At 44.8% G+C, this 9,324-nt stretch overlaps 2 protein-coding genes across 2 annotated transcripts in view; one reads left to right on the top strand and one right to left on the bottom strand.

The window, feature by feature from the left end:
• The window catches only part of LOC106813646 (ecdysone-induced protein 78C-like), a 16,536-nt gene extending 9,828 nt beyond the window's left edge, over positions 1-6,708 (top strand). Inside the window, exons 6-9 of the mRNA XM_014817838.1 lie at positions 1,044-1,117; positions 1,477-1,680; positions 1,993-6,282; positions 6,382-6,708. Coding sequence (XP_014673324.1) covers positions 1,044-1,117; positions 1,477-1,668 — 266 coding nt within the window. The 3' untranslated portion in view covers positions 1,669-1,680; positions 1,993-6,282; positions 6,382-6,708. The remainder of the gene's footprint in view (positions 1-1,043; positions 1,118-1,476; positions 1,681-1,992; positions 6,283-6,381) is intronic.
• A 3-nt stretch (positions 6,709-6,711) lies between these two features.
• Positions 6,712-9,324, bottom strand: part of LOC106813651 (protein FAM151A-like) — a 6,838-nt gene continuing 4,225 nt past the window's right edge. Inside the window, exons 4-8 of the mRNA XM_014817844.1 lie at positions 9,079-9,216; positions 8,754-8,884; positions 8,259-8,447; positions 7,831-8,022; positions 6,712-7,575 (exon numbers count right to left, since the gene is read on the bottom strand). Coding sequence (XP_014673330.1) covers positions 6,886-7,575; positions 7,831-8,022; positions 8,259-8,447; positions 8,754-8,884; positions 9,079-9,216 — 1,340 coding nt within the window. The 3' untranslated portion in view covers positions 6,712-6,885. The remainder of the gene's footprint in view (positions 7,576-7,830; positions 8,023-8,258; positions 8,448-8,753; positions 8,885-9,078; positions 9,217-9,324) is intronic.

The following is a 9,324-nucleotide window of genomic DNA, read 5'->3' as shown; positions in this document are numbered from 1 at the left end:
ACCTAACTATCTCGGATTTTTCGCGCGGTGTCTGGCAGGGGAAATACGGTACCTATTCTGGAACGGGATGACTCATTTTTTTATGAGTCAAAGCGAGTGATGTTTAAACTGTTTCAGTGAGGGCGAGGGTGGGCGAGCGGGGATGAGTGGGAGGGTGGGTGGAAGATTGAGGGAGGGAGGGATGAAGGAGGAAGAACGATGGTGGAAAGATGGTGTCGGAGGGGGAAACAGTGCAGAAGAGGTTAGTACGAGCGAGGGTAGGAGAAGGTGAGGGGGTGAGGGTGTGGGAGGGGCGGTACTAGTCATTGTGAGAAAGGGGTGAGAATGTGGGAGGGGGGGTGGTGAGGGTAGTGAGGATTAAGTAGAGTGGAAAGTGCTGAGAGAGAAGAGGGGTGGGTGGGAGGGAGGCGGTTTCGGGAGGGGCAGGATGAAAGGGGAGTGGGTTAAAGAGTGTGGACAGGATTTTTTTCCTAACAAATACACAGTGAGAATTTGAAATGACAGTCTGCAGGTGCATATGAATAATATAATATAAATTTAATTTAGACTAATATATCACTAATGGTGAATAGCAGGTTTTTAGGGGGTGTGGCGGTTTTTATATCGAAGTCTGTTACGAATTATACCTTGTGGCGCCATCCGGTGGTGTTATTTATAACTACATTGCTGATGCTAATCCAAGAAAAAATCGAAATGACATAATATTATCAGCCCATTTCAGTTGGTAAACAAACAACATAATATTATCAATACATCTGGTTTGTAACGAGATTGCATTATATTATGAATTCATCTAATTAGTAAACAAATAACATCATACTGTCAATACATTTGGTTAGTAAACAAATAACATTATATTATCAAGCAATTTACTTGGTAAACAGATAACATTATATTATCAAGCCATTTACCTGGTAAACAAATAACATTATATTATAATTCCATCTGGTTTGTGAAGAAATAACATAATATTATCAGTTTGTTTACTGATCAATAGTAAATCTGAATCTGCAACTCATTGTGATGTTATACGATTGTTTCAGATCGGCCCGGTGTGGTTGATACCCACACTGTCGCGGCATTACAAGACAAACTCATAGAGGCCCTCAAACTACAAGTATGTACATACATAGGTCACGTACAAGTATTGTACAAACTTGCAAAATTATTGCAGTGTGCAAACGATTGCAATTATTGGGATGTAAACTCGTACAATGGAAATTCGCAATGTAAGCGATTGCAAGTAAAAACGTTTGTAATGTTAACGACTGCGATTGAAACGTTTGCAACGTAAACGATCGAAACATAATGGACTGCAATGCAGATGGACTTCAGACGTAAACTATTCCAATGAAAGCGATTGCAATGTAAATTATTATCGTTATAATTCATTGCAGTGTGAACATTAGACTACATAGAACGTTAGAAACATGTGACTGTGCATGCATGTATGCTCTCATGTTGTTGTTGTTGCAGATTCAACGCAATCATTCCAGTGAGCCGCATCTGTTTCCCACTCTGCTCATGAGGTTGCCCGAGCTTCGGACGCTGGGGAACAAGCATGGCGACCAGTTGCAGTGGTTCCGACTCAACTGGCACCAGCTGCAGTTACCGCCGCTGTTTGCCGAAATCTACGACATACCAAAATCGGAAGATGTTATACAGTAGAGTGCGCTAAAGGTAGGAACGCGGGGAGGACTGTCGCCGTGTAAATGTGATTGCAATTTCTGATTTGAGCTGTGATTTCTGTAGGCTTGTGTCGCGAAGAGGTGACAAATCCATGAGACGCAGATGTGACTCTGTCTTGCCGTGTAAATGTGATTGGCGAGATTGAGTGTAGTGTAGTTACCCGAGAAGAAGAAGAAGAAGAAGAAGAATGTGATTGTAATTATCTAGCTCTGATTAGATCATTAGAGAGCTATGATTTCTGTAGGCTTGTGTTGCGAGGAGGCAGCAAATTTATGATTCGCTGTCATCTGTTTTTCGTTTCAGCTGCCATGCCAGTGCGTTTTAGCCAATCGCATCAGCATCTGCGTATGCACATGTCACTAGTGGTGCCCTCTGGATCTGCTGTGGCTCACAATTTAAATGTCAAGTATGCAGCAATTCTTGTCATTGTGGCACAAGGTGGCAGCACTGCAGCATTTATACACAAGGAGGCAGCACTGCAGCATTTACCCGCAGGGTGTCAGTACTGCAGCATTTCTGCTAAAGCTCTTCATTTATTTGCGAATGGTCCCAAGACGCATCTTGTGGTGCCCCCCGTTCGAAGAAAGACATCTTGTGGCGCCCCCTGTGCGAAGAAAGACATCATGTGGCGCCCCCTGTGAGCAAAGATGGAGATCTTTGTGCCAAGGTTGTCACATACCAAGGTCATTGTGTGTGTTGTAGGGGGTATATACACTGATGGTGTGTTGCTCAACCTCAACCAACCGGCAGGATGGAATGAGAGCTGTGGTCGTGTACCTGTGCTTGTCAGCGCCGTCTGTGCGAGGGGAAACAGCGCCCCCTGTAGTCACATGAAAGCACTAGTTTTGTTATGCACTGTCACTATGGAAACGTACCACTAGCAAATCAAAAGAAGCCAAATTTGTTGTTATTTATTTGCATGTGCGCACGCATAGCGCCTTGCAGTTGTTAGAGAATGTATTACCCTCCCTAATACCTAGCCAGGTTACCTTTAGAGTGAGTATGTATGAAATATACACGTGCACACTTATATACGCGCGCGCGTGTGTGTGTGTGTATGTGCATGTGCATGTGTGCAGTCTGCATATACATGAATATATGTATCAGCATAAATCATTGTTGTAGTTTTCGTAGGTTTGTATAGCCGGTCCATTAATTATTGCGTAATACTGGACCAGGAACGTAGATTGCTACGTCACTTCCCTCCCATCTATATCGTAACAGTGGTCTGTCAATCTCTCAGCCTAAGCCACAGTGTCGTATCATGTGATGTCATATCACATCTAGTACGTCGCATGCATCATCATGTCATCATGTTACATACCATCTAGTGTCATGTCACGCATCACGCCGTGTCGCATACGTCATTCTACGTTGCATTTCATCTAGTATCGTATCACGTCCATGTCATGTCTCGTCTAGTATCGTGTCACGTCCATCATGTCATGTTATGTCCCAGCTTGTATCATGTCAATTGCGCCATGTTACATCCCATCTTGCTGCTAGCTGTTCACATTAGCTCACTCATCAGCATGTCGTACCATTTCACGTCATGTCATATCATGTTATATCTGCCTTATTCTATAAACACTATCCTGTCACATCCAATTGCCTTATGATATTTTATGTCACTCCATGGCGTGTTATATCCTTGCATGGCATGTTATCTCATCCAGTGGTGTGTTGGGTCATCAAATGGTTTGTTATGTTCACGTCGTCATGTTCCGTGTCCGGCTGGGCATCACGGAAAACGTTGACTGTTTTCACATTCGTAAAGTCACGTGAATCAACTTTGTGTGTGTCGTGAAACTACTAACTGTGCGCTGTACCATTATCTGTCATGATACGTCAGCTATCCTACGTCAGAGTTCATTCATGTCCGCCGTCACTTCTCTCCTCGCTGATATAATATGGGTATCTTTTTACTAACAGTTTAGGATCGACTGCCAGACAGGGCGCTGGCGTAGGGGAAAACGTATTTCTTAAATCATGTATTTTTGAAATCTATACTTTTATTCAGACTCGAATGAAATGAAATGCTAGAAGTTTCAGGGAATTTTTTCGTAACACTAATGGTGAACGTACCAATAATACACTCTGCTCTGGCCTTTTTGGAGACGGACCTTTTTTTACCTGTAGTTTTTAATAACGGCACCTCTTCACTCGTGCGGATGTTACTAGCAGCAGATATTTGCCAGCAGCTGACCCGCGTGCGCTAGCGCCACAGCAAACTAGTCAGGTGTGGCCGGAAGTTGTGATTTTGTCACGGTAGGTGGCGCTAGCGAGGGTCAGCTGGAGGCAGGCTGCGTCACACGTGGTTCCCTCGCAGCATCTAGTGACTGAGAGCAGGTGTGGAGATGTTTGTATGATTTGAGCACGTGTCGATCGCGTGACTCCCAACTCTTCCACTCTTACACTCTACCTCATCTTTTGTACCGCGGTTGTTTTTGATGGTATATTTTCCTTCTATACAATGAGAGCAAGTTGCTGTCAGGCCGATATGTAGATATACATTCCTATGTGACCATGTGCAGTGGTCAAATGCAACATTTTATCAACTTTTTACAACACCTTTGTTAATAACGAACTATATTTATAGATATATTAATGAGCAAACTGCACACCAAACGTTTGAAAATGAACGTTACTCACAATCATTGCCAATCAGGATGAAAGATTTCTATTGTAGACCTCTCCCTCCCTCCCTTCCCTCTGGCCCTATCACTGTGAATTCTCCTCTATCCCTGCCTCCTCTCTTCCATCCCCCTCTCTCCTCTTCCATCCCCTTCTTCCCTCTTCTATCCCTCTTCCCCTTCTCTCTTCAACCCATTCTTGACCCAATATCGCTCGCCCCATCTTTCTAATTCCTTAGCCTGCTCTGTTTCTCTCAAACAAAGAGGGAAGGGGGAGAGTGTGTGCCTAGAGGAGAGACCTCGGAAATCAAGGATGCAAATATGAAGAAATTTAATCATTAATTAGTTTTTAGCTTGTCTTCAAAGTAGCCTTTTTCTCGACCTGCTGCGTATTTTCTCTGGCTTATTTTATACACTGACGAACACGTGATGTGCACGTGACTAACACGTGATTGACACGTGATCAGCGTTTAAGAGGCACGTGAGGCTCACGACGTGCTGTACACACGAGGAGCACTTGATACATAGGTGATGCGCACGTGATCAACTCGTGATGTGTGGAATGGGGTGAGGCCACCGATCTCTATATACTAACTTGGTATATAACGTTAGTATAATAGAGATCAGTGGGTGAGGTAGCATCATGGTTGTAATGTCATTGCTCACGGATACGTAGCAGTGATGGTGACGTGCCGTATGTTTCTCTCGGCATGTAGGACAGCATGCCTGCTGCCCTCACCCCCTCCGCGCTGTCATACCCCCACCCATCCTACCCTCCCCCCTCGGACGCGTTCCGCGGGGTCGGGTCAAGGTGACGGTTAACGTTGTCTTCTGTCTCGCTCATGTGGGGTGTTCTGAAATGACAGCCCCCGCGTGTGCGGCATACCTTGGAGTAATCATTCTGACCGAATGATTACTGTAAGGGCATACATAGAGTACTGTCGTTCCATCTCATGAACAATTGTGAGGCCCCATCTATCCCGTTGTTATCTCGTTGTTTCGTCTGTGACACTGTTCTCACGCTCTACTAACGGGGCAGGTGGATCATTATTCAAAATATTCGTCACGAACGTAAGATATTATATTATCGGATAGATTTTGTTCTGGCCGTGTGTGTGTGTGTGTGACGTAGACAGTGACGTCAGTATAGTATCAATGAATCGTAGCGTGTCAGTTATTATTATACGATATTTTGCTGCTAAGCTGAAAGACGGCAGTGTTATAAAAAAGTTTAAACACATGAAATGTGTTTTTTAAATAATATCATGCAAAAAACGTTTGTGTTGCGTTGTGTGTATGTATTTGTGTAGCATGCAGCAAATGTGGACCGTGTGTCCGTGAGCGATCACTCACTGTAACCCCGTAGTCAGTCGTCGTTTTACTCCGTTATTTCTGTTGTTAAATACCAGAATATGATTGTGCGCATTTCTTGTTAGCGTGGTCACACGCTGAGAGATAGAATATGCTGTTATTTTAATGTCATTTTATATGTGGTTTTAAATTGAGTCACCTGATCGTATGTATGAGATCATATAATGTTTAGCAAGAGCTGAAGTGCTTCTATATATATAGTTCTCCCAAACCTCTGTGCCATGTACATTACAGTGTATATATATATATATATATATATATATATATATATATATATATATAGACGTGCACTGTAAGGCATAGGGGCAGAAGGCAGTGGATATGTAGTGTGCCTAGCCTGGGATAGTTTTAAAACATGTAAGGCAGGAACTGATTCATTTGATTAGTATTTTATACTGTGATTTAGTTGTTTCAAGTATCGATGTAGAATAACTGGTGTTGCTATTAGTTATCACTACTGCTGCTTCTGCGTTGATGCTGCAGGCAACTAGTGCTGCGACCTGTTGGGGGAAAATATGATGTAAAAGTCTTTATGATTTCTGCTATTTCCATAAAGAGAGAGAGAGAGAGAGAGAGAGAGAGAGAGAGAGTGTGTGTGTGTGTGTGCGCGCGCGCGCGTGCGTGCGTGCGTGCGTGCGTGCGTGTGTGTGTGTGTGTGTGTGTGTGCATGCGTGAGAGAGAGAGAGAGGAGAAAGAAGCGAGAGAGGCACATGAATAAACATCATTCCCAGGTTATGCACACTTGCTGTTTGCTGCAAGTTAACTACCACCTTGACCAGCTGCGATTGATGTAAGAGCTGTCTTAGTCGGTGATGTTTACATCGAGCCGATGGCCACCTCCAGTGTTTGACATTCTGTGTTAGAAATGGCTCTGTAATAATGTCTGACAATTTACCACCCATTCTTTAGCAGTAAATATTTTAGTTTTTAGATTTTTTGTTTCTATTGTATCTATTCATTTGTTATGCAGTTTTACAGTACAGGGTTTATTACAATAAATTGAGGTGTCAACAAATGCTACGGTGATCACGTTTTATTCATTTGTTTTCATGTACTGACCTTAAAAAGAAAGAATGGAGTTCACGTGTATTCGTGAAAATTGAAACACAAGAATACGATAGTTCCTAATGGTTATCTATCTTTAATCCATGGCGTGAAAACATTGCTTATTCGGTGTGATGTGTCACGTGACCTACACAACTGAACAGCCGACGACCATCGTCATCAACAGGTACGTTGCCACGGTAACGGGGAGCAAGCTGCCGGCAGAGCTGCGAGAAGAAACCGTCAGGTCCTCGACGAGCGCATCGTGCCAAGCGTCTGTGTTCCTCACGCTCAGCTTAGCGACCGTCTCCCCGCCCAGCGGTGACATCACGCTAGCAGACGCCCCGGCGTTGTCGGGGGTATCTGCGGCGTCACGGCAACGCACGACCGTGGACGTGGCGCTCACTTGTTTCCCGGCGATCGCGACCTCGAAGCTGACGCAGTCGCTTGTCAACGCGACGTCCTGGTGGGAGGCGACGACCGTGACGTCACCGCCGGCGCCCTCTGTCCGTATCTCGACGAAACCCTTGTCGTTGAACCCGACGACGAGCATGTGGTCGGCGATGACCATCGTCACGGCAACGTAGCTTCGTTCGACCTCGTCGCCGGGGTTACCGGGCAGGTCGTTGCTGAGGAAGCGTACGCGGCCGGTGATGCTCGCCACGTGGGCGAGTGATCCGCTGTAGTTTAATGAGGCCGAGTCCGATCCAGCTCCAGCTAGCACGACGTTCATATCTGTCATGTAGATCTCGTGGGAGGGCTCCGCGGGGAAGACTTGCCAGTAGGTGGAGTTCCACGTGTAGGGAAGCCCACCTGCTCCCGGCGTAACGTTCCCTTCCTGGAAGCCGTGATGGTATTGTAAACGTAATGCGGTAACCAAAGATAGTTATAAAGGTAATAGCTGTATGTCCAGCTAACAGAATCTTAGCTAACTAAAAATAGTTGATCTAGAGATCTCATTAAGCAGATAACCCTAGATACCATATAATACCGCATATAATCCTAGCTAATAACAGATAACAAATAACAGATAACAGATTACAGATAGTAGATAACAGTAAGATAAGGGGTTGCTATCTTTACTAGTCGTTACCTCTAATGCGTCTAGAAACTCCTTTTTTAGATCGGGTGGCAAGTCGTAGTAGATGCGTCGTGGGTCGCCATGGCGACGGAGGCTGACGAGTCCGTCGACGTTGACGGGATCGTTGGCACCGTGCCAGACAGTGACGGTGAAGTCGGGGCGTAGCTGAGTAAGCCACAACCACTTATCGTACGAGGAGTGCGCCTGCATCAAACATGTAGGAACACACAGTATTGGTCATGTCGTGGTTGCCCTGACAACATTACATCCCTGCATCAGTATTGGTCATGTCGTGGTTGCCCTGACAACATTACATCCCTGCATCAGTATTGGTCATGTCGTGGTTGCCCTGACAATGGTACATCCCTGCATCGCTATTGGACATGTCGTCGTTACCCTGACAACGCTACATCCCTGCATCTTGGTATCGTGTATCTCACCCATACGGCTCTGACGGGGAAGGTAACGGCTTGCTGGAGACCGTAGCAAAGCTTCATCATATCCAGCATCATCCTCCACGTGTACGCATCACCGCCGGAAACGTACAACGTCGTCCAGCCCAGAGATAACACCATGCGTGGAAACTTGCTCACGGCTGTCCCGATGAACTGTACAGGATCCACAGGGGCCTGAGATAAAAACATATTAATATGGGATGATGTTCACTTTGATCTCAATCGTCGGAGTACTGTAAAGATCGATACTCGAGCGATATGGACACTGATCTTGTTATACTGATATGTTTGTGATATGTGTATTATGAGTAGCACTTTGCTATTGCTAAAAGGTTTATTGCTAATAATGGTCAGTAAGACCTCATACCCTCCATACCTCAGGATATAAATGTAAAATGTTATATTAAATGTTAATGTAATTAGTAAATGTAAATCTTCAACAACAAATTAAATGTAATGTTAAATAGATATAATACTTTCATTCAGGTTGTTGGGTCCCGAGACTATGTCAGCGTTTATCCACAAGGGGGCGTGCAGGTCTTTATCCATCTTCACCAGCATGTCCATGGCCGGATCTAGAGCGTCTATCTGCTTGAAATCCAACTTCATACCTGATGCAGAGCTCAGCTATCAATCTCCTATACTCATTCGTTCAATCGTTTGGCTATTTCGTTCTTATAGAACTACGTATAGGCAGGGGTTAATAATGACAAATTATATGAAACATACGAGTATCTACAAGCACATCTCAACTACGAACAGGTTAGATGGTGGTATATATATAATAGAAGGATGAGAGCATTACCCTTATCAGTGACTACCGTACGAAGCAGCCACTCTTCTAGGGTGAGGTTGCTATCGACAGCAGGCGGATGAGCCATGACAGGAATGTTGGTGCCTTCGCGCAAGATAACATCAGCTTCTAGCATCATCACTGCCTCATCTACTCAACAGACAAAACACATACACTCAGCAGGCTTTCATTTTTAAGGGGCGCGATCGCGCTCGCGCTCCACCGCGCACCATAAATTGTGCCATGGTGCGCGCATCA

The sequence above is a fragment of the Priapulus caudatus genome, unplaced genomic scaffold, assembly GCF_000485595.1.
Source record: "Priapulus caudatus unplaced genomic scaffold, Priapulus_caudatus-5.0.1 Scaffold804, whole genome shotgun sequence".
Lineage (NCBI taxonomy): Eukaryota > Metazoa > Priapulida > Priapulimorpha > Priapulimorphida > Priapulidae > Priapulus > Priapulus caudatus.
This window is presented reverse-complemented; position numbering and strand designations above follow the sequence as displayed.